Here is a 24,824-nt window from a genome sequence, read left to right as displayed (position 1 = left end):
GGAAGACTTCAAGCCATTTTTCTTGTGCTACAGTCAGTAAATACCTACATTTTTGTTTACTTCAGATCTGCATCATCTAGAAAGCATTACAAATGTCACCATGAATTCTTTGTATGTGCCCTTTGGATAGTTCATCAAAATCTCTAGCATTTCCACCACTGCATTCTAAAACACATAATATTAAGTGAGTTTGGAAGACTTTAACAAATCTTTAAATGCTATGTTCACATTTTTCACTTTGTACCATCTCTCACTATTTTAGTACACATCAGTTCTGCTTGTCACTTTGTGAGAAAGAAATCTCCTCTGAGAAAATATGATGGCAGTCTCTCTCATTTGCTGCACTGCTTCTGTTGCTTATTGACAGACCCTTCTCAAGTCTCATATGTTGCAGCTACTTTTATTAAGATTGAACACCTCTTTGCATTGTGAAGAATCTGAACTCTGAAATAAATTCTACTGGATTGGCACCTACCAAGATCTGATGCAGCAAGAAAACTTTACAAAACACGCAAAATACTACAGTGAGCTGATAACTTCTATTGATTCCACTTTAGTTCTATTATTTTCAGCCTTAATTGTGAAAAAAATCACTAAACAGACACTTTGTTGAGTCCATGGGGTATTTACACATAAAATTTTCCAACTTACTATTGTAAAGATAAAACAAGCATTGCCAGAAATAACCAATGACCAGCCAGAATAACCAACATGAAAAAATTTTGCAAGGGCAGAAGAGTGGATATGTTCTAGTCATCCCTTGAAGAAATGTTCAAATAGTCCCCTAGAATTTTTTTTTTTTGCGTGGGAGGATACCATAGTTTAGCAATACAACGATCATTCACATGAAATTCTGCTTTTCATTATCAAGTCAAATGTGAAATCACTTATCCACAGACAGTTTTGAATTCACTTTTTTTTTATGTTGTAAAATAAATTACTTCTTCAGTTTCAGATAAGAAAACAGCATCTACTGATTTATAGCACCTTCTAGCTTTCGCATAAAGTTAGATTGCATGTGAAATGAATGTCTGAAGAGCAAAAAATAACCCAGAGAAGAAATGCATGTGAACTGGCAAATCTATTACATGTGCTGAGTTTAGAGACGACACAAAAGTCAGAAATTCCCAAGATATGATCGCGGCACGGTAAAATACATTCAACAGTGATCTGAGCTTCGGGACTAGTTCTGCTCAAATTCCAAGGAGTCTTAGGATTAGAGCACTTGCTAAAAACAAGTATCTTAGTACGCTGCCTTTTTTGCTAAGCTTAATGAAAGAAAGAGGAACAGAGTCTAGCCATACCATTTGTTAAACCCACAACCAATCCTTAAAGTATTTTGATGCTACGTAACACATCACAATATGTCAAATTATTTTTGATGGAATTTTGTTTGTGAAGAATCAGAACATACCTCAAGCAAGCCACACTGACCTGAAGGCTCAGCTGGCAGAAGTTTTAAGTTGAATTTTACATGACTTATGACTGCTTATCCTCCCTTCTGTCATAAAAAAAGCCCTTCACAATAAATTTTAGTAATATATTTTCTGGCATGAATTCATGAGGATCAAGGAATCCTATGCAGATAGAAAGAAATAGAACAGCGTTACAGAAATTCTTTATGGTGTATTGCAATTTAAACAACAAAATGTTTGTTTCCTCCATGGATCTCCAAAAAAGAAGTTGACAAATATTGAGACATAAGTATGTTTTATTCATAAAATACTGTGAATTGAGGGCAACTCCCAGGGTAAAACTATGACTGTGCACAGGGTTTCCCTAGATGCTAACCTTCTTTTAAAAGGTTAATCCTCCAAATAGGAAAGTCAATGAGAAAAATGTTCCAACTACCGAATTCTTGTGAACTATCAATATAATGCTGTTATCCGGTATTGGAAGATACAATTTGTCTATTAGGAAGGAAGCTGCTGTTACTAGCAAAGACTACAAAGAAAAGTCTTGCTTCCCAGGAGACAGGAAAATGCTCTTCTGAATAGTTATGTGTTTTTTCAAGGTAAAGATAAGGTGGAACTGTACATCTTTTAACGCCATAGGTGAACTAACACAGCAAAAAAAAATTAATAAAAACATTTTAAGTTCCTAGAGGTTTGTTTTACACTCTGTTACTACTACTGTAAATCAAGGTCACCATGTTTGTCTAACACAACCAAGTTAGGAGCAGGTAGTACCTCGCTTATGCTGCTCTAGATGACTCTCTGCCCTTTTAATCAGAGGAAGCAATTTCTTTCATAACGTGCAGAACTCAGCAAGCCAAGCATAGAGAAGAGCATGATTTTGGCTCAACGTTTGATCCATCAGTGCCAAATTAAGATGAAATGAAAATTATATTAAAAAGATACAAAATACTGGATTAGTAAAGACTTCAAGAAGAAACTCAAATTTCATGTTTCAAGCAGATATAACCGAGCCTTTTCCAAGTATCCTGAGAAGACATCTCTGCATCACTTCACACTTCAGATTGTACTCATCTGAGAGCATGTTAGCTGTAATAACCTAGCTAATTTTTTTTTTTTTTTTTTAAACTCCTTCTGATAGTCTGAATGGATTTGATCTTCTCCAAAAGTTCCTCTTCTCTGTTTTGGAAAAAATGGTTTTGCACCCCTTTTCACTGAAATGACATCTCAGAACTGCAGAAGTCTCTTCTCTTAGGGAGCTGGCTTCTTCTATAGCTGATCAAATAACAACTGTTTGCTTTCAACTTCTGGCATCCAACACTACAGCAAAGCTGATGCAACATCTGGCTACACCTGGAAGGGGGGATCATGTGCCCTTCTTCTGTCCTTTGCAAGGCTTGCCACTGAGCCACAACTTGGTACTAAAGAGACATAACACAACAGATTTGAAACAGAAAGTAGTTTCTGACTGGTTTCCTTTCCTGCACCAGGTCACAAAGAGATGAGATGAACATAAATTGTCTACCTGTAAAGTGAAACTGCTATTTTTGAGTACAGCTCTCTGGTACTTTGTGAGCCCAGTACATCATAACCATCTTGTCATAAAACATAGTGTCAGAAGCAAAACCTCTGCAGGCTTTTATTTATTTAACTGTGTTTTGTGGCCTCGCACTCTGGAAGATTCGTTGTGATGTGAAACTTTTTTTGTAGCTATGACAGGGCATGGCCATGACCTGAGCCATATTCTCTACTTCCAGCAATAGGAGAGGAGCTACAGCCACCTAGTGCGGTCATTCAGGCAACCAGAGGTGCAAGTAGCGAATACATCACTAAGATCTACAAATTTCTGGGGAAAACACACGCTTCAAGTAAACAAAATAATGAATACCAGCTGCCAAATAAAATTAAGTCACAGATTTGGGACTGCTTAAGTGCATCGCTGCTCAGGAAAGCCTTTAAGCAAGTGCTTAATTTCCACATGAAGTTAAGTCCTATGTGTTAGGGTTTTATACCCTTACATAAAGATCCCAGATCCAAACTCCCTCGTGTGTCAACAGCACACGAGAGGCTTTCAAGGCTCCCATGTCTATTCCAAACTCATAAGAAATGTTTTCTGATTACCATCAACACTACCCGTTTCATCTTCCCCTGCGAGTGCTCCGCTTAACGGCTGCATCCTTTAAAGTGGCTTGGCTCACCTCTATACTCTTTTAGACTACACAATGAAGGACTGCAAAAGATTGGATTGGAAGGAGAAAAACAAGTTTCAGAAGGGCCAGTAATCACAGAAGCTAAAGGCACACTGACAGTCAAATAGAAAGAGCATTAAAATCCCACAGAAGACATCCTTTCAAAAAGATAACATGAAAGGTTACGGTTTTCTGGTATGATTAGTGTTTTAATAAAACACTGCCTAGTTTCAAAATCTGTCCTTGTAACTGCTCTTTTTTGCTCAGATAATTTTTCATAAATTGATATTTAGTCAAAATTACTTGGTAGTGTACAATATAAAGTGCCTAAGTAACAGGGAGCCAAGCTAAAATATAATTAATTTCCCCATCCAAGACAATGACCTTCATAATTCACTTCAGGCTTCACCTCCAGAGTGTCATGGCTCATTTCCTCATTATCAGAATTAGATTTTAAAACACTATTGTCCTCCATGAAGTACACTCTGTCTCCAATTATATACATAGAGAGGGAGATATGTTTAAAGTTATTTGCATCACATAAATACTCAGTTGCCTCAAACACCGATTGCTGTACTTGCTACAGTCTGTGCCCAAGGAGCTAACAGATTACAACAACAAAAAAAATCTTGTAAATGAAACAAGATATTTGAGAAGGCAAGGAAGAAGAGTGAGAAAGGCTCAAAGGGGATAATTAATTAATTAAGCAATTAATTAACTAAAATGTTATTAAATTAATTAATTACATTGACTTTTAGACAACATAGACATAGATGCATACAACAATCGTGGATCTGTACACAGCTGAATACATATTTGTACCTAAACCGTCAGGTGAGACAAAGACTTAGTGACTTTAGCTTAATTCACAGACCTTACTTAGGAAAAGTAAAAACAAAATCTGAAATTTACATTATTTTATGAGAAGACTTGGGTGTACTCCACATAGCAGAAAACAACTGAACGCAGCAGTTTATTACTTGAAAGTTACCATAACCTGCTGCAAACTTGCAGGCTGAGGCCTGTCTGGAAAAACGTGTTTCTGCCTGGGCAATGATGATTGACTACTGTAGTGATTTTGGTGGACAATTGTTTCACAAAAAGACAGGGAAGAAATCTGGATAGGGTGTCTATTACTTATTTAAGGAGATTACTGTGGGGGACTGACAGCCTAGGTTGCTAGCTAAATAACTGGCATCTAGAAAGATGAAACATCACTTATTTACTTTGTCTCTATACTTCTGTTTGTTGAAATACACCAAAAGCCTTCAGGCACAGTGACTTTAAACATTTAACTGTACTAATGATATTTAATCACATCACAATCTGTATAGCTCTTCAAACGTAAACCACTAGCAGTTTGTCAGAGTACATTAACAAAGCAGACTGAAGCATTGCGTTTAACATTTGAAAACATATATTAGGGAGTTACGAACTGCAAGACGAAATACGCACACTGCAAAATCAGAAATTATCTAATCTGGATTTGAAGTTTAAGTACTACAGAATATCAGCCTAACTAGCTACTTCTACCATCAAAGGGCATCACACTTGTCCAGTTATTTATTAATTTATTTGATTAACCTTATTAAAAGAGGTAAAGAGATTAATGACCTCATAGTCACATGTTTTTTTTAAGCAAAGGCCTAGGAAGGAAGTTCTTTCAGGTGTATTAAAATTCCTGTCTGTCATTTGAAAGTGAAAGCTCTGATAGAAATGTCAAAATCTGCCATAAAAATTAATGTTGAGCCAAACTTTGGTAACTGGCAATGGCAAATGGCGTCAGTGCTACAAAAATCACTCTTGCTATTTTAAAGACATGAGAAAGTAGAAGGAAAAAAGACTACAGAAAGGATACGTAATGTAAACTCTGAAGCACCAGTCGTTGGTTTGACGTGTGACCCCAGGTAAATACCTCCAGCCATATCGTTGGACCTGATTGCTGTGATGCAGCTGAGTATAACAGTGGGATGCTACTAGGTTTCTGGTCACCTGAAGAAAAGCGGTTTCCATGGAAACACTAATATTTTTTTCCTTAAACCACAACAAATACATGCTGCAGTCATAAAGCATATTTGCAGTGGGGTTTAGGCACTCTGTGAGGCAACACGGATGACAGTAACTAAAAGATGGTAGGATCTCACCCTAGCCTGCACTGTAAAAAGTCTCCTTTCCTCCCCCTTTGGCTCATCAGTTTGGAATGCACACTTCAGAAAAGACTCTTCAATTGATATCTCTAGTTTAATTTTGTTTAGATTTACCATCTGTGACTACTAAGGACTGATGAGGCTTGCACCTCTTTTCCTCTGTGTTTCACACATTGCTATAACTACCCTGGAGAGACCCACTCTTGATGGTCTCCTTTTCTCTCTCTTTTTTTTAACTTGTTTGGATTCAGGAGGATTTCTTTGAAGCTGAAGATAAAGAATTGGTTTTTATCTTCAAGTATCTGAATATCTAGTGCAGCTTACAGCTACCAGAATTTGCTTTCAAACTGGAAACAAAGATAACAGAAGTTGTCTTTCAATTGGAGAAAACATTACTACAGAAGGAATTAGGAACTTGAAAATCTTGGAGACCAAAATTAAATGACTGGAGAGTGGTGGAAGTCACAATTATTGTAACTGCAGAAACAGTATGAGGCCTTACCCAAAATAAATCTGACCCCCTTTTTACAGTTTGCAGTCTTCTCTGGGTAGATTACTTCCAGGCAAAGGAAGGTCATAATAGCTTTGAAATTGTTGCTGAAAGTGTGTTAAATATGCATCCTGCTCCTCCTAAACTACGCCTCTACCTTTTCTAGTTCAATCAATGGTCAACTCTTCACTCTGATCTTCTCTCATGCAAACCACTGTCTTCCCAACTGTCATGATGTTATCACCAGTGTTGTAAGATCTGTTTTTCCTTAAGCTGACAACACGTAGAGTCCCATGGTGCATTTATGCAAATTGGAGATTTGATTGATTTTGTGGGGTTAACAGGAGTAAAATGAGAACAAAGCCTGTCTAAGAGTATCAGGCTTCTTACCCACCATTTAGAGAACAGGGCATAGTGTCACCATTACTGGTACGCTATGTGGATACACAGAGGATAGGTAATTCAAAAGACTTTCTGATGTATTTTCTGAAGTACTGATGATACAAACAATTCGCAGTTGCAAACATTTCCAACAGTTTCTGATTTTTCAATGAAGTTTTATAACACCATTGAAATGCTTGACCTCCTCTTCTCCGTTAACTTTTACAGCTCAAATCCTAGTGGGAAATAATTTTTTTCCTCCTCAGTATTAGTAATATCATTTCACATCAAAATCCATTTTATTTTGAAATAAGAAAGCAAACCTGGAATAAAATAGAAGGGCAGTGAAGAACTGCAGCCCTGTAAAGGTTTCATCTCAAACAGAACATGCACTGGTTAATAAACAGCACGAGGAAGGCTGAAAATTCTGAAGACATAAGTGACACAAAGCAAAAGAAAGTTTAGCAGTCCATGAAATCTTGGATTTAAACAGGTTTCTACAGCAATCACAGGAACAGAACAGGACAATCTTATTACATTCATCTAGTCCCAAAGGCCAAAGCAGTTGTATCCATCAGGCTGTAATTTCTGTCCATAAAACTTTGCTTGACTAAAATCCTGCATGTGACCTTCATACATATTGCTGGCCTACAAACTTCTGCTACTCTACAGCTGAATCCCATTTACTTATGACTCACTGCCTTATTTACTTCACTGATCACAATAAGCTTTCAAAAGCCATTAGGCTTGAGTTGGTGTCTCTAAGCATCCTCTGGTGACTAACCTGAATGACAAAAAGGTTGGTTTAAAAAAAAAGAAGAAAATAAAACCCACTTACATATAATTGCAATAGGAAAACTTGTCAAACAAAGCAGATTTCAAACAGCATCATGTATTTGTCATACATTATAGGTAGCCTATAGAAGAAAACATTGGATTGCTGTATAGGTATTATTTAAGATAGATAAAATGAGATATTATCAAAAATGTGGCAGGAGAAAGAAGTAGGATAAAAAAATATTAGCACCAAACAGAAACAAAATGCTTGCTATGAGTTTTAAAATATTGGTGACAGATCCCCAAGGACCCTGCACATCTGTGGACGTAGGTCCTGCTGAGTTCCAACAGCCCTTCAGACACTGCAGATGCCTCAAGCACTGCAAACACCTGCAGTGTTTCATCTGTAACGCTCAGAACATGAGTGGAAATGGCAGCATAGAGGCTGTAGAAACTCTACTGCTAAGGAGGCAGGTCAGCAGAAGGCAAAGTGTAACCTCTGGTTTAAGTTACCAAAGCTGCAACTCCCTCTGTTTGCCTTGGGAAAGGAGTTATGTCACAAAATAACACCTGCATCAGCACAAAACACCTTGCTCCAGATAAGAGTAAAACAATATTATAAGAATATGACTTTGTGGAAAACGTTTAGAAGACAGAGGGTTTGGAGAAACATTAGTGGTGAACTGAAACATATTTAGCAGTCTCACTACCAAGGTAATTCAGTAGACAATCTGATAAAAGTGCACATTATTGCATATATCACATATTTCACATTAGCCATTCAGCAATGATATAATCATATTATTAGTGAGAAACTAAGGACTGGAGGAAACAGCAGGCCTTGAACCATTAAATTTAGACTTGAATTATCACTGCACTGAAGTAAGCACAAGAATAATAGAAGTAAGAGAAAGATAAGAGTACACAATGATTTTCTGACAAACAAGAGAGAAGCAATGTATTTATTTTTACCAATGTTCCCAGTGAAAGGAAAAATCACCGGTCCATTAAAAGAAAGACAAAAACAGGACTCTATTCAAAATACTGACTGTTTAAGTACATTGTACAACTCAAAACCTTTTGAAGGCCTATCCCACCCCTATTTAAATATTGCTGTGAATTGAAGTCACAAGAAAGGAATAAAGTTGATGTTAATATATATTATTATTGCCACTAACATGGATCTGGCATTGTAATTCCTTGTTTCATAGTGCTAAAATACTGACTTGCTACCATGAGAAAAATAGCTATCCTTATCTTCCTTCATTGTCTATACGAAGAAAACTTCAATTCCTGCTTTCTCTTTGTAGCACCCAATGTGGGCACAGCATAAAAAAGCCAGGCACAATATTCTTCCTCTTTCACTCACATGAGCATACAAATATTTTGAGACCTAACATAAAGAATATTATAATTAGTGTTCAATTTCATGTTGAAGAAAGAAAGGAAGAAAGGAAGGAACATGGCACGTTTGGTCCTTCCATGGGTGCATGTCACTATGACCCATCTCAGCGATCAGTCTGCAGGTTTCTTGAGGGCCTGGTATGCACCATCTACATACCTCAGCCATCCTTCCTAGCCAATCTCCTCCACTGCAAACTCTCCCCTTACCCCATCAGGCTAGAGCAACACACACCTGGCAGTGCACCTCGCTGGTCCTCACCTCAACCTACCAACCAGGCTTGCCCTGGACTTGCTTCCCCCATCATGGGGCAACTTCAACCTCACCCAGTCCTGATGGGTGCCCATGCCAACTCACAATGTTGACACGCAAACGTGAGTCACGCAGCAAATCAAATGCATCACACTCTCTCACACAGCATACAGTGACAGCGAGAAAAATTTTCCAAACTTAAAGAAACTGGATTTCACCTCCTATTTCCATGCACTAGAACATGCCTATAAACCATTCTTGAGGGCACTTCCAATGACATTATGAGGCATGTCATTCACAGCTCTTCAAGGATAAAACCCCTCAGCTTTGCAATACAGTCTCATCCCTCCAATCAGAACTGTTAATGAGATGCCCTAAGGTATAAATGGAAGATATTTTAGGGCACCATAATAATACAAAAAAGCAGATTCAGAGGCAAGAAGAGCACAGCAGACAATCCTCTCAAATGAATTATTTTTAAATCTCAAAATCAATATTAAGTATCTGAGTCTTCACTGGTCACACTGTCTGGGAGTTACCCGCTAACTTTGCAAACAAAATTAAATAAAAAGTGGAAATAATACATGCCGTCCATTAGCAGATCATTATGAAAAATAAATTTGTAAATATCTTCTCTATATATAATGTCTTGTCTTATCAAATCTTTTCTCATGACTTCTTGGATTTTGAAATTCAAAATCCTAGGCAAGTTTTCTTAAAAAAAGCTTTCTCTATTTACTAAAAGAGCATATTTTAGACAAATTTAGACCAATTTTAAGTTATTCATGTCGATGTAGTCCCTTAAACTAACATTTTATCAAACATCAAAAGCTCTTTCTTTTAAAAGGCTGTTCGGTAGTTTAGACAAACTTTTAAAAATCAGAATCATTAAAAACCCAGATATTGTTGACCAAAACAAAGCAAACTCCAGGCAGTTTATATAATAAATAAAATAAATAATATAAATAAATAGTAGAATACAATAATAACTAAATGCACAATTAATTCAATGAGATTTTGCCTTATTCTAGTATTTCTTTTGCAAATGGAATACAGAAATAATCTGAGCGCTTAAATGATCCTTTTCTGGTGTTGAGTATAATGTCTTTTGGCTAAGTGTTTTTCCAAGGGCTAAACTACAAAATATGTGGTACCAAGGTCCTCTTCCCTGCTACTAACACCGGCAAGAGCAGGGGCAAACGATATAAAGATGTGGAGAAGACAGAAAGGAAATTATAACATTACAGTGCAGGTCATACCTGTATTCAGTTAAAACAAATTAAAAGAAAACACATTAGCCATGGTAAAATAGTTCAACAAGTAAAATTTTACAGATATATGCATGCAAAAGATGCAGCCTCTGTCCTTCACTACAAGAAACATTTTTACTAGCAAATACATTCTTCATCTCATCAAAATATCACAACAGACCTTTCCCTCCAACCCCCTAACACAAGATATTAACATTTATGTTAAATCTACTCCACTCATATTTCAAATACTGACTAAACCAAGATATATTAAAAAATGGCAAACATAACTTATGCAAAAAAAAAAAAAAGAAACTAAATACTGAAATATCAGGTCATTAACTCCTGTGGAATGTTCTACTTTACAAGACACTCCTACTTTCTTTAAGTAACAAATAAATATGCAAGTTGCTTAAAACATTATTCAGTAAAATAATTTACAACTCCTTTAACACAATGATAAAGGAAATTAATTACTAAGTATCAGTGTAAATCAATGTCAATCACAAAGCATCAGCTAACACTATCCATCCTCCACAACTGGAAAAAAAACTTAAATACTAACAGTACAGAAACTATCTAAAAGCGATTGACCCGACTTACATGTTATCCCTCCTCTGGATTCTAAAAGCATCCGATAGCTTCAGTTTTTGCTCTAGTCCTTCCAGATAGAAAATTATTTAATTGATTCTGATTGAAATACTTTTAACATTACTTCTTTTTCTGCCTCACCTTTACTAAGCCCAGACTGTAAACCTCCTCATGTCATGGGTCTATCCATTTGTAAAATGTAACAAATCAAAAAATTCCTAAAATCTCAAAAATTAAGATTTTCGCTGATTAAAAAAATCATAAAAGCATTAAAAACCTTGTCATAAACATTGCTTTGTAAGTAGTCCATTGAATTGAAACAGAAATTTAGCTTTGACTTGACAACTATCAGTGCAACTGTTTGCAATTTGCTGTTTCAATCCCAAATTCTGCCTCAAGCGTCAATACAAAGTAGCCAATGAGGATTTAGGAAATCATTAAAATTTTGTTTACTTGTTAAGAAAAGTTTAATAATAGTACCTACAATAAACATCATCTGCATCTCATACAATAAGTTAGCATGCAAGAACAGCAACCAAACCCCAAATGCTTAGGAAACAGATTTGAATCCATATTTCTAAAGACTTCACACAGCTGTCTTTCCTGACAACTGCTCAGTCACACTAGTGATTTACTAATCCAGCTCAGAAGGATTTCAAATATTGAGTTCTGTTATCACCCTACTGGTATCACAGGAGCCCAAAGCAACATCCTCATCTCTTGTCCAATAATTAGGGAATGACAAAGGGTGGATGGAGTACAAAATCATATTGGACACAGGTGCCTTTCCGAGTCATGAGGTTATCTCTAATCCCTCCAATAAAATAGGTAACTTTTCAGGTGCTGAAAAGGTTATCCACACAACCTATGTTTTCCAACTCAGTAAGTGCTGTTAGTTGATGAAATGAAACAAAAAATTCATTTTAATAGGTCATAAAATAAGGACTATTGGTTTGACAGTAACTTCAAAACAAGCTGCAAAAGAGGGAAGCAGTAAACAAACTTCATCTGACTATTCTACCATTTTTTTCAAGAGCCTTTACTTACAAAATGGATAAAAACTAAGTTTATAGCTGGACATAACTAGACCAACACAAACCATAGCATCTGAATTGGAAATTAAATGCAATATTTGATAGTCTATGTAAAAAGAAGCCAACATACAAATTTCTTGTAAGGCTAGGATGCTCTTAGGGTAGTATTTTGCATATCTCTGCAGAAACAACAGCAGGAAATCTGTTTAGATGTCATACCTTCTTGAACTGCCTGAAATGGATTGTTGCCATCCACAAATGTCACAGAACACGTGATTTTCTCCGTTTGTAAGATTTCGTCATTCTGGTTGAGATCAGCAACTGCCATTCGAAATACTTCCTCATCTTTTTTGGCAGATTCATCAAAAATTGCCCCTGAGGTGAGAAAAAAAAAAAAAAAGAACAAAAATCATGTTGCAACTTTCGTCTGCAGTATCCCAAGGCATTAATCATAAGCAGTAAAGACATATTTTATGCTATAACATCATCTCTTCGCTCACTCCTCAAAAGCAGTTCCCTCAACACAGAGCCCAGAAGCTACTTCACAATATACAGAATTTCTGTATTTTGACATAATGTAAGACATAAATTGATAAGAAGCATTGATTCCCGCTAGAAATACTGGGGAAATCTAGTTAAACACAGAACATATTATCTGCATAAAAGCATGGCCCAGAAACGAGATGTAATTACTTTTCCAAAGATGCTATTTAACACATTGAATGACCGCAATAGGCTAGGATATACATTTATGTGTATAGTGACAACTAACAAAATATAAAGTTCAAGTGAGGTAGGAATAAGCCTAAAATGGTAGCGGCAGTAGGAAAAGAAGTTAGAATTGACAACCACAATCAACAGACTGGTCAGCAGCTGATATAAACTATTTCAGGTCTAATTCCTATTGGATTTGTAGAACAACTACTCCAGCTAACTCTCTGACTCTTCAAGTCAGAAAATTAAGTGTAAGCAGTCAATTAAAATTATTTCTGCTTTTATAAATCTGACAGAAAGTGACTGTTCTGTCTTTTTTCCCAAAATATTCAAGCATACATCGTAAACAGAGCACCATTAAACTCAGGAAAACTTAGCAGAGTCAGAGTATCCAACCTTTGCACAGGCAATTCTCTAGATGTAGCGAAAAATATCTCCAAGTCTAATCCAGAGGTTTCAGGGTTTAGGGTTTTGGTTTTTTTTTTTTTTTGCTTCCTTTAAACTACAGCATCACTTTTAGCACTCTGATAGTCCTATGAAGAAGGGAATATCTTTTGACGGCCTCAAATTGGGGCTGTTAGGATTTTTTAAGAACCTATAATGCTGCCATTTCCAAGGAGTAGATTGAAGAGACAGAAGGAATGCTTCAAAACCAGACATTTGAAAACCTTACTTAATCGTTATGAAATTCCCTCAGTTTTCAGTTTCACTTGAGTGTCTGTCATCAATACAGAACTCCACTAAGGCAGCATATGTGGCAAGGCAGCCAAAAATAAAAGAAAATGCTTATCACTGATGATTTGAGGTAAATACCTGCAATCAATGCCAAAACGAACTGATTTATGAGAAATGGCTACTTTAAGAGAAATAAACTTCATACAGAGCATTTACCCTGTTTTTCTCACTGACCTCCAATGCTCATCTCCCTGCCAGCACCACTCATCCTACATGAGCATCATCTCTTCCTACAATCTGACTGCTTTGACTCCAGCATTTTCCCTCCTGAAGCCGCTGCCATCTGGAACAGCTGTTCTTTACCTCTCCACCTCGTTCACCTGTCATCTCTCTGCAAATCTCAGCTGAAAAAATTATTTTTTTCTCTTGCCCCCATTTCTGTTTCCCTCGTTTTATCTAGCTTCATAAAGTGAAGCCACACACGGCTGAGAATACCCTTCGTTTGCAAGATGCTGCAAACTGTGTTTTTCTCAAAGATCGTTTTTTGGTTTTGGTTTGTTTTTTTTTTTTTTATCCCAGGAGCATTTAAGGGTACAAAAGACTTTGTCCAATAATATACCTTAAAATACACCTCTTTCTAACCTCATGGAACAGTTCAAACCAAAACTACAGACACTTCATGTGGGGGATACACCTGCACTGATGATGATGATACAGTCCAGCAAACTTTCATAGAATCATAAAATAGTTAGGGTTGGAAGGGACCTTAAAGATCATCTATTTCCACCCCCCCTGCCATGGGCAGGCACATCCCACTAGATCAGGCTGCCCAAGGCCCCATCCAGCCCAGCCTTGGAACACCTCCAGGGATGGGGCACCCACAGCTTCCCTGGGCAACCTCACCACTCTCATAGTGAAGAAATTCTTCCTTATGTCTAGTCTAAATCTGCTTCTCACTCGTTTATACCCACTGCCCCTAGTCCTATCACCACAAGCCTTTGTAAGCAGTTCCCCCCCAGCTTTCTTGTAAGTGCCCTTCAGGTACTGGAAGGTCGCTATAAGAACTCCTTGGAGCCTTCTCTTTTCCAGGCTGAACTAGACCAACTCTCTCAGCCTGTCCTCGCAGGGAAGGTGCTCCAGCCCTCCGATCATCTGTGTAGTCCTCCTCTGGACCCATTCCAACAGTTTGATATTCTTCTTATGTTGAGGATTCCAGAACTGGACACAGTACTCCAGGTGGGGTATCACAAGAGAGGAACAGAGGCATAGAATCACTTCCCTTGACCTGCTGGCCACACTTCTCCTGATGCAGCCCAGGATACGGTTGGCCTTCTGGGCTGCGAGAGCACACTGCCGCCTCATGTCAAGCTTCTCATCAACCAGCGCCCTCAAGTCCTTCTCTGCAGAGTGGCTCTCAATCACATCACCTCCCATCCTGTACTGAAATCAGGGATTGCCCCAACCCAGGTGTAGGACCTTATGCTTGGCCTTGTTGAACCTCATGAGGTTCTCACAGGCCCACTTCTCCAATCTGCTCAGGTCCCTCTGGATGACAACCCGTCCTTCCGGTGTGGCAACTACACCACTCAGCTTGGTGTCATCCTCAAACTTGCTGAGAGTGCACTCAATCTCGATGTCTATATTATTGATGAAGATACTAAACAGCACTGGTTTAATAATAATTGATTCTGTCCCAGTACGGACCCCTGAGGGACACCACTTGTCACAGATGTCCATCTGGACTTTGAGCCAGTGACCACTACTCTCTGAATACTATCATCCAACCAGTTTCTTATTCACCTTACCATCTACCCATCAAATCCATATCTCTCCAATTTAGAAAGAAGGATGTTGGGAGACTGTGTCAAAGGCTTTACAGAAGTCCAGATAGATCACATTTGTTGGTTTTCCTGTGCCCACTGCTGTGGTTACCATATCATAGAAAGCCACCAAGTTGGTCATACAGGACTTGCCCCTGGTGAAGCCATGCTGGCTGCCATTAATCACCTCCCTGTCCTCCATGTGCTTTAGTATAGCTTCTAGGAGGATCTGTTCCATGATCTTCCCAGGCACAGAGGTGAGGCTGACGGGCTGGTAGTTCCCAGGTTCATCCTTTCTGTCCTTTACAAAAATGGGCACAATGTTACTCTTCTTCCAGTCACCAGGGAGTTCTGATTGCCATGACTTTTCAAATGTCACAGAGAGTCGGCCAATTCCCTCAAGACTCTGGGATGAATCTCATCAGGTCCCATAGACCTGTTTATGTTCAGGTTCGGCAAGTGGTGACGAACCTGATCCTCCTCTACAGTGGGAGGGGTTTTACTCCCCTGGTCACCATCTTGTTGTCCCAGGGACATTGTTTATTGTTAATAAACATTTAAAGGAAAAATTTTACATGTCTACTAAGTAACAAGGTTAAAACTAAGAAGGAAAAAAGTTGGAAAATAATGAGAGTAATTAGTCAAATTCTATCCCCGTAGAGTAATTCTGTAACAAATGCCACACTGGAAAGAAGTGAAGGTCATAGGTTTCATGCTCACACACAGGGCAGCTGTTAACTCTGTTGCAGAACAGCATGGCAAAACAAAGCCTTCCAGCCAACTCTGAGGAGAACAGCTTCTTATTCTGCGGCTGGGAAAGGACATCTTAAGCCCAGCTTTGTCCCCAAAATAATCCAAGTCTTTTATTGAGTAGAGGATACAGAAAAGTCCAAGTTATCTAGTGGTTGTTTTGCACACACCATTACAAAAACCCCTTCAGCCCCATAGCCTTTCCACTGGGCAGCAGAGAATTGTTCCCAAGACAGTGACTTCACCAGTCCAGCACAAAGTTTCTCAACAAAAGAACCTTCTTGAGAAGCTTTCTTGTTTCTTTAACACACAAATATCCCTAGTAAACTCCTATGTTTTTTCTCCCATTTCTGAGCCTGACACAAATCCTACTTCTGATGGTTTTGGGATGTTTAAGGAACCGGATTAGATGAAACTCCATGCTACCTTCACAAACAACACTCTTTCTCATTGTAGTACAATTGCTACAGTTTTGCTCTGACTACTGCTTATTTCATTTAGACTTCATGTGTCAGATGCAAATTTCATAATTTCTCCTCTAAACAATACTACTTCCAAGATTTTAAACAATCTACCTCACAGAAACAAGACATTATCCATCCTTTAGTGTAGGAGTATCTCCATAGGTAAAACAACTAAACATATAGGTGAATTGCAAAAAAAGTTATGACAATAGTTTCTGCTTGGACATTCCAGTAGGAATTAGATTGTCTTCCTTCAGAAATTAAGGCCTTATTCATTGGACTACCTAACTTGGACACACAATAAGCCTTTTAAGATATAATAAAGATTACATTGTTCCTTTCAGGAGACGGCAGTGCACAGCAGCACATGCATCACACTTCAAACAGTGATAAGAGAAATTTTATTTCATAATTGATTCTGTAAGTATAATTTCATTTGTTAAATAAAATTGGAAAACTAAAAGCAAACAAACAAAAAACCCAAACAAAAAAATGAATAATTTTTAAATTGTTCCTATGCTCCTATATACATTTTTAGGTCCCTGTGTTTTATTTCAACTATGTTCCATGTGTCTATATATCTCTCTACATTACAAAGGTAGAGAGGTTGTTACTAGTTTTGTTTTCTAAAAGAAAAGCCTTTTCAATGCAAAGGTAAAAAGCATATTCTGGATAGTGATTATATTGCTGGAATATTTTCCTTTCCTGTGGTTCCAGGAATTATCCTCTGCTTGGCAGGATTAAATTTTCTGATGTAAAACAGGTCTATTGAAATTTTTACAGCTACCTTGAAATGCAGCCCTTACCTACTTTACCTGATTTTCTTTCCTTGCTGAGACCTGAAATCACACTGAAGTTTTGATGCTTATTCTCTCATGTTTTTTTTAACCAAGTCAAACAAACAAACCAAATGAACAAACAAAGTGTACCACACTTTGAAATTATTTCTATAGCAAGAGCTACATGCTCTCTTATTTCCTCATGCACAGCTGCAAAATGAAAACTGGAATCACTACAAACTTATTTGGAATAGGTCTAAAATAAACCCTTTCAGTTATAGGAAAAATTGTTACAGAAAGCAGTGCACAGCTGAGGAGAAAAAGCAAACTATTCCTATAGGTATGATAACAAACCCGCTTTCTAGAAAATGATGAAACAAAACTATTTCCAAAGGGAAAAAGTCTCCAAAATTATACCAAAAGTAGATGCTGTTTGTTTCTCTTCCACCTGCACTGCTCACCTCAGCTGAAAAAGGCCTCACAATAAACATGTCATTTCTAACTATACTCAAGTATTCCCATGACTGCATCAGGAGCTGATATGCTGACACAGCAACAACTTAGCACTAGTTTTCTCACTCGTTTTATTAGCATGTCATTACTTTCAGCTTTATTTCAGAATCTGGATGAGGATAGCATAAATGTAATTCTCTACTGGCTTTTTAAAAACCCTCAGCACATCAATAATGTCCTGTAGCTTGGTAGAGAACTCTCTGTGCTTAACTACCTCATTCACATTCAACCATGTCACCACAAATCTGTCAATTTAAATAAATATAGACCAAATCATACAAATGCTCAGTAAGTTCACCAAGCACCAATGACATCATTAGAAATGCTTTTCAAAAATCAGTTGTCCTACTGACCCATACATATAAAAATATAATCCAAATTAGATATTATCAACTATTTCTAGAGTAATTTGCACAGTATACTGGAATCAGCCCAGAAGACGTAAAAATGGGAGAGAAATGTGCCATGACTGCAAGAATGAAGTATGAAGAGATTTAAACCGATGTTCATCTTTCTACTGACTAAGAAAGGACAAAGTCCACTGCTTGCAGTGTTTTCAAGTATTATAATTTTATTATCCATGAAAGCATGACACTTCTGAACCTCAGTGCCCCATATTAGTCTCAGGAAATTAAGTACCTCATTTCAAAGAGGAGGAGGAGTACAGGGATTAAATGCCATTGTGAATTGAGGTCACAGTTCAATTTCAGCACGTAAGTCTGATTTTCGCTTTATAACGTTGCACACACATACCTCACCAACAGAAGCAATATACACTTTGCCCACGAATTTATTATTTCACAAGTCCGGGAATTTTTGGAGAGAAAGGGAAGAAAAAAGGGAAATGTAAAACACAGTAACTTTCTGAGCAACTTATCTGATGTTCTCAGCAGCTGCCAATTCTATGAAAATCCCTTGTCCAAACGATACTGCCAGTCTGTTCCAGTACCTGAATCCAATTCCACTGTATTTTCTCAGCCGATGCTATTACATTATTATACTGAATGAGAAATTTAACACAGCTGCTGGGAGAAGGATGGTCACGCTGTTAACATTCAGAACAGGAAGCTGAGAGCTTTGAGTCCTCATGGCAAACCTCTTCTGGGATGTTCTGCAGAGCTATGAGTGCATTGCCACAAATCTAGCTTCCCCATAAGAAATGAGGTTAGGAGACATTAACTGCTGGGCACTCAAATCAATGAGGCTGATGTTTGAGATTCTGAGATACATTGTTGAGTAAAATCACATGTTATTTCTAGGCCATATGAGTATCTGGTTTGGAAAAAAATTAGAATTCATTCAAGTTTTAACTACAGTGGCAAATACCTGTCAATGCCACATACTATCATCATATCACATCTGAATGAAGGAACTTATACATACAGCTTTAGAAGACAAATTATATTATAATGGAATTATTGTCAACAAGAACAAGAGGGACTTGATGAGTTTGAGAGTCTGGCTGCACTCATGTAGGAATTTAGAAGGTCCCATACAGAGACTTTCCCTTGCATATACAGCTCCCATTATCATGGTATACAGCATGCATTAATACAGCTGGACCCTAAATTTCACTTGTGACACATTTAGAGCTGCTGCTAAGTTTCTCTATTGACTGACAGGCAGTTAAGTAGGTGCAACTACATCTTGATTTTGTTAATGAAGGGAAAACAGCAGCATGCCTCCTTCACTTTTAAGTTGACTAAGTTTTAGAAATCCTTTAGAAAGGGTTTAGAAACCCTTTAACAAAAGGCACAGTACTCTCGATTTTGTCATTACAGCACAAAGGGAGAAGAAATCCTCCCATATTAGGTGAGAGTTTTCCAGCAGATGCTTCCTCAACTACCTTGCATGTCACATTGTAGATGCCAGGCGTGGCACAGGTCTTGGTCATCAAGCCCCTCAGCCTTCAGGGACCACAGCCGGCTCACATGGGGCCAACGTGCATCTGAAGCCACAAGCCTCATGCATTTGTTTCCCAGAGGCTCCCAGCTCTGCACCACAGGGATCTCAGCACCAGAACGCATCTAAACCAAGCTGAAATTTTTGAAAACACTACTTGTTCATTAATTTTGATTTTTAGACTTTCACAGTTGCCTTGATGATAGTGAAAGAGACAGGAGGAAAAGTCTAGGAGCACCTGTGCCAGCTCCTTCCATAGAGAAAATAATGTCCCTCTGCCTACCAAACTGTAAAGGCAGGATTTTTGTTGCTACTTTACATTTCTCATATTTCTACAAGCACGGCTCAAGAAATAAAACAATATCTCAGCACATATCTTTCACTAGGTATCCTCAGACACATAAAACAAAATTAAAATAATCAGTTTAGCAGAGTGCCTTTGCCAATACTAAATCTACACATACATATGAAAGGTCCGCTTGTGACTTTTAAGTAGCACACGAGAGACCAGAAAATCTGCAGTGGAGTTTCAAGAACGCTCAAGCAAAAGAAACATCGGGTATACTGTCATGTTTCTCTAATGGACTTCTGTAAAGGTGTAGTTCTGACAGAGGAAGGTTGATATTTTTCTGGGCCATGCCATAAACAATACCAGTTTCCTTAGGACCACTGACAGCAGCTGACCACTTATGACATACACTTGCATTTAGGTTGCTGATATCCCCAAAACACACTCTTTAATCAATGAATGTTTAACCTAAAAATAGAAAAATTAGTAAATTCACAGTCCACACCTAATTAGAATACATGAAGAAAGATCCCAACCCAAATCCCAAACCCCCACATTATTTTCAATAGAAACCATCCTCCCTGTAAATCTTGCCATCTAGTTCTGGAATCTGGTGGACATAGACAAATGAATTGTATATTACTATTATTTAAGAAATTAGGGAAACTACTCTCTTAGTTGGACACAACAATTAGATAGTAAAGATCTGGACTGAAGAATGAAAGAATTTTCCACCACGTTTCCCCATTCACACCCAAGTTCAGCAAATCCTTGTATGCACAAGCCTAACTTCAGGCATATGAATAATCTCTCTCAAGTCACACCTTAAAATCAGACTCTTCGCAAAGCTTAATATGGCATTGCCAACTTTGCACAGCAGCACCTACTCTAACTGCTGCAGAAGGTACTTCTGCTTGCTCTGGGAGCTACACCATAAAAATACACAGTCCATTTCTGTTCCTTCTTTTAAGTGATTAATTCCCAGTTCTCAGGGCATCTATATGGCTGGACTACCACATAAAGGATAGATCAGTTAATTCTCCTTTTTGCATTTTAACTTTAAATATTTGAAACAACTAGGCGAATGAGAAATTTTACAGATCTTTCTATCTGGCAAACTACTAGAGTCAAAGTTTGTTTCAAATACAGTGAAAGTAAGAAAAGTGCAGTCAGTTATCATCTAAACACAGAAAAGTCTCTCCACTCTTCTGCTGAAGGACGGTTGCTTTGCAATGTCCCAATCTCAAAGTAAAACAATGAATATAGATCTGCTTGTTTCTGAAGTCTGTTATTTGTTTTAAATTATTTGACTGCTGGAGGGTATTCCGTTGTATGACATATTTTCTTTTTATTTTTCTTCTTTTTTTCTCTCTAGAATATACTACATAGCTTTAAAAGTATTAAGGTGGCTTGATAGGCTGCCACAGAAAATAAAGATTCAGCTTTTTATGAGCTTTTCCAAACAGATTTACATACAGTGAGAGCCAATGCTTCAGGTATTGTATGTCAAAACCTTTAATGACAAAGCAATACAGAATTTCTAAGAAAGCTGAAACATAATCTTGAGGATTAATGAATTCAGTTTGCAATACTAATAGGCACATTGGATGGGTTTTTTTTCCTTATAATTCTATTGCAACATTGTGGATACACATCAGTTGCACTGGGAATCCCATTCACATTTGGTAAGAATAGACTCTAAAATCTTATCCTCCTTATTTACACTGTCTGTTGGGCATTGGTCACATATGCACAAGCACGAACACTTTCCAACTGCTGCTGATTTATTTTAAGCTCATCCTTAAAGACATTTCTAATTGTTTTTGTTCTAATCCACCATTTTACACTTATATTTAACATAACAAACAGTACTATTTGCCAAAATTGCCTGCTGAATCTCATTAATCTCATTAAAAAAAGCCAGATGTCATTTCTCAGTTCCTTTTTGGGAAGGTTTAGTGTTGGCTAAAGAGTACAAGGAGGGCCCAGAGAAAGAGGATGGCAAAACATTGAGGTCCTATTGAAAAATGCATTCAGGTACAATTTTTCTCTATGCAACATATAATCAAAGGCATCTTAAAAAGGTGATTCTAGAAAACCTGCTAGTAAATAATGTGTGTTCTCAATTGCTCTACATTCTCATTAACTTAAGTGATCCATCAGTAGAAAATGAGTGTAGAAACTACTATATCAAAGGAATAACAACTGACATATACCTTGCATTTTTTATAGCTAGTTGATTGCACAAATTGCAGAGCCACAAAGAATTTGTTCCTGCAAATTCAAAAATACAGCACAAATGCCTGCTGTGGCATCGGAGACTGCTATCTAATTCTGTAGATGCAGCAGGGCACAGTATCATCATCAGATAAACAACATGTTTTATACACATTGTACCTTACACGGGATAAGAATGAAGATATCTTCAGTGCACTGTTCCACTATAAACTTGATGTGGTGATTAACTACAGTGATAATATCTTCACATTCATTATGCAACAAATGAACTGATAATAATGAGAAGGTTTTCATGTTTTCTATCGTACCCATAACTATTAAGTTGGGGTCTAGCTGTGAAAAGCATCTGCTTTTGTAGATATTATTGCTGCATTATTAATATCTCATACAGAAAGTCAGTGTGAAGATCATAAATTTGCTGAATGGCATCTGCAATCTTGAAAAAAATATGAAAAAGAAACCTTATAATGTACATCCAGAACTTGCTCATATGTTGTCTTAGACCCAGAGCAAATACTGATTCCATATACTACTTTGCCATTTTTATTAGACCTAATTTGTGAAGACAAGAACATCTCACAAAGCAATGTCAACAAGGATGATTGCATCCTAGAAAAAAAAACTGAACAGTTGTCAAGCTTCTGTCACCGCTCACTGTCTTCTGCTCTCATACCTCTTGCTCTGTCTCTATGTGCAATTCTGCTTTGTAATTTTCTAAAGACAAGCTAAAGCTTTGATTAATCAAATAATGTAGACTGTGAAGTAGAGATGGAGGGAAGACTGCTGCCAAACCATTTCTTTGTAACGTGGAACAGCTGCAGCACCTTACTCTGCTAGCAGCTGAACTTCGTGGAAAATTGATAATCAATAAGCTAGAGATGATGTTAATACACAAACACATGACCACATGCACACACAGTCATAAAAATGCAAAGATTACAGTATGAGATTTTTTTTGAAGGGCATTTTTCTGCTTCTTTCCCTTCCTATTTCACTTCAAAATTTACAAAAGCCTTTTGTTCCAAATAGTTCAATCATTTTGTGCGGTAAAGCAGCCTGCCTTAGAACACTGAAATACAGGTGTTGACACTAAGGATTGCCACTGGGAGAATATTACAGGAATAAGAGGTTATTTCTTGAGCACCATGGTGTATAGATGCAGCCTTCTATTCATTGTGAAAAATGACACTAATGTGCTGAGTCAACATATAATAGACTCATAGAAAGGCTTGGGTCAGAAACGGCTTTTAAAGATCATCTAGTTCAACCCTCCTCCTCCTCCCATGGGCAAGGACATCTTTCACTAGATCAGGTTTCTCAAATCCCTGTCCAACCTGAACACTTCCAATGAAGGAGCAACCACACCTCTGGGTATCATAAAGAAGTACAGATAATTGTTAATTACATTGCTTTTAAAAATCTGCCTGATCCCAACTGTGGATTTATGAATGCCACGTTCAAGAATTAAGTAAGAGCAGGGAACAATGCTGCAGTGAAAACATATTTTATGTGCCTGACTGAAAATGCAAAGATTGACTCTAAAATTAATCCTGCTGCTAAACAGCTTTTCTTTTTTATTCTTTAGATCAGGTTTTTATTCAGTTGGAGGAGAGGCATTCAGCAAATCTGCACACAAACACGCTCTTTGAACAGTAATGGGAGAAACCAAACAAATTAGTCTCATAGTCATCTAGCTCATTTTCTTGCCAAAACAGGACTGTCCATTTATGTTCCAGATGAAAAGTAACATATGTAACCTCTTTCACTATTATGTCACACAAGGGGTAAACAAATCGGTTTCCAATTTCAACACAAGAAATACACAGAAAAGCACACGAAGAAATAGCAACTTTCAATGAAAGGGGTTCAAATGACCCTGTTTCTACTAACATGTTTCTTTCTTATTTCTCTGTACAGATTTTGCTGAACTACTGTTATTCCCATTAATTTCAAACTTTGTATTTTTCCATTTTGGTAAATGGTAAGCAACATGTTGTTTGTTATAAACAACATACAATACTGCTCTAAAATTTGTTCTCCAAATACTTAGGACCGTGAGCTCAAAGCGACTTCATGATCATGGATGCTGAATAAATTACTTACTATTTTCTATAGAAAATAGTGCTATATCATCTTTATAGCTTACTCACATTAGAATGAATAATTTCTACATTCACAACTCATAATTTGCATGCATGTATAAAAGAAAAACAGACTTTCAGAATATCATTCCCAGAGAAGCTGAGTTAGATCTTTCATTTCAAAATTTTCACCCAATAAATTCTGGTAATGATGGTTCTAATTCAAAAAAATGGCAAAACAATAAATGGAGAATAAGGAAAACTTAATGTCACTCTATGTGACACACACCAATTATGACCAAAAAAAACCACTTTAAATTCCTTCAATTCTCCGCTGCAATTTGACTTCATGCTTTGTTTTTAATAATCCTAGTTTGTCAGCAATATAAAGCTCTTTGAAAATTATAATGCTGTCATATGAAATGCCTGTGAATTTACATTTCCCAAAGCCTCACTGCAAGCAAACTGAATGTAGTCAAGTTCTGCTAAAGAGTAGTTTCTAGTGTGCCATATATGTCTGCAAATTTTTTTTTTTCAAAATGAAGTCATAATTCCTGATTTTAAGATAAAAACTGCATGAGGCACGAAGAACAGTAGTTTCTTCCATTGGATTCTATTATTTTTGTGCTCTAAGAAGGCAAACTTAAAAGCTAAGAGTGAGGCAGAAGCTG

At 37.3% G+C, this 24,824-nt stretch overlaps 1 protein-coding gene across 6 annotated transcripts in view; it reads right to left on the bottom strand.

The window, feature by feature from the left end:
• Positions 1-24,824, bottom strand: part of GRID2 (glutamate ionotropic receptor delta type subunit 2) — a 727,507-nt gene that overhangs the window by 565,601 nt on the left and 137,082 nt on the right. For all 6 annotated transcript variants that reach the window (XR_008449796.1, XR_008449797.1, XR_008449799.1 and 3 more), the window contains exon 2: positions 12,148-12,303. Coding sequence is in view for 1 of the 6 variants with exons in the window: in XM_009562749.2 (XP_009561044.1) it covers positions 12,148-12,303 (156 nt within the window). In the remaining 5 variants the exon portion in view is untranslated. The remainder of the gene's footprint in view (positions 1-12,147; positions 12,304-24,824) is intronic.

Source organism: Cuculus canorus, chromosome 4 (genome assembly GCF_017976375.1).
Source record: "Cuculus canorus isolate bCucCan1 chromosome 4, bCucCan1.pri, whole genome shotgun sequence".
In the NCBI taxonomy this organism is placed as follows: Eukaryota; Metazoa; Chordata; class Aves; order Cuculiformes; family Cuculidae; genus Cuculus; species Cuculus canorus.
This window is presented reverse-complemented; position numbering and strand designations above follow the sequence as displayed.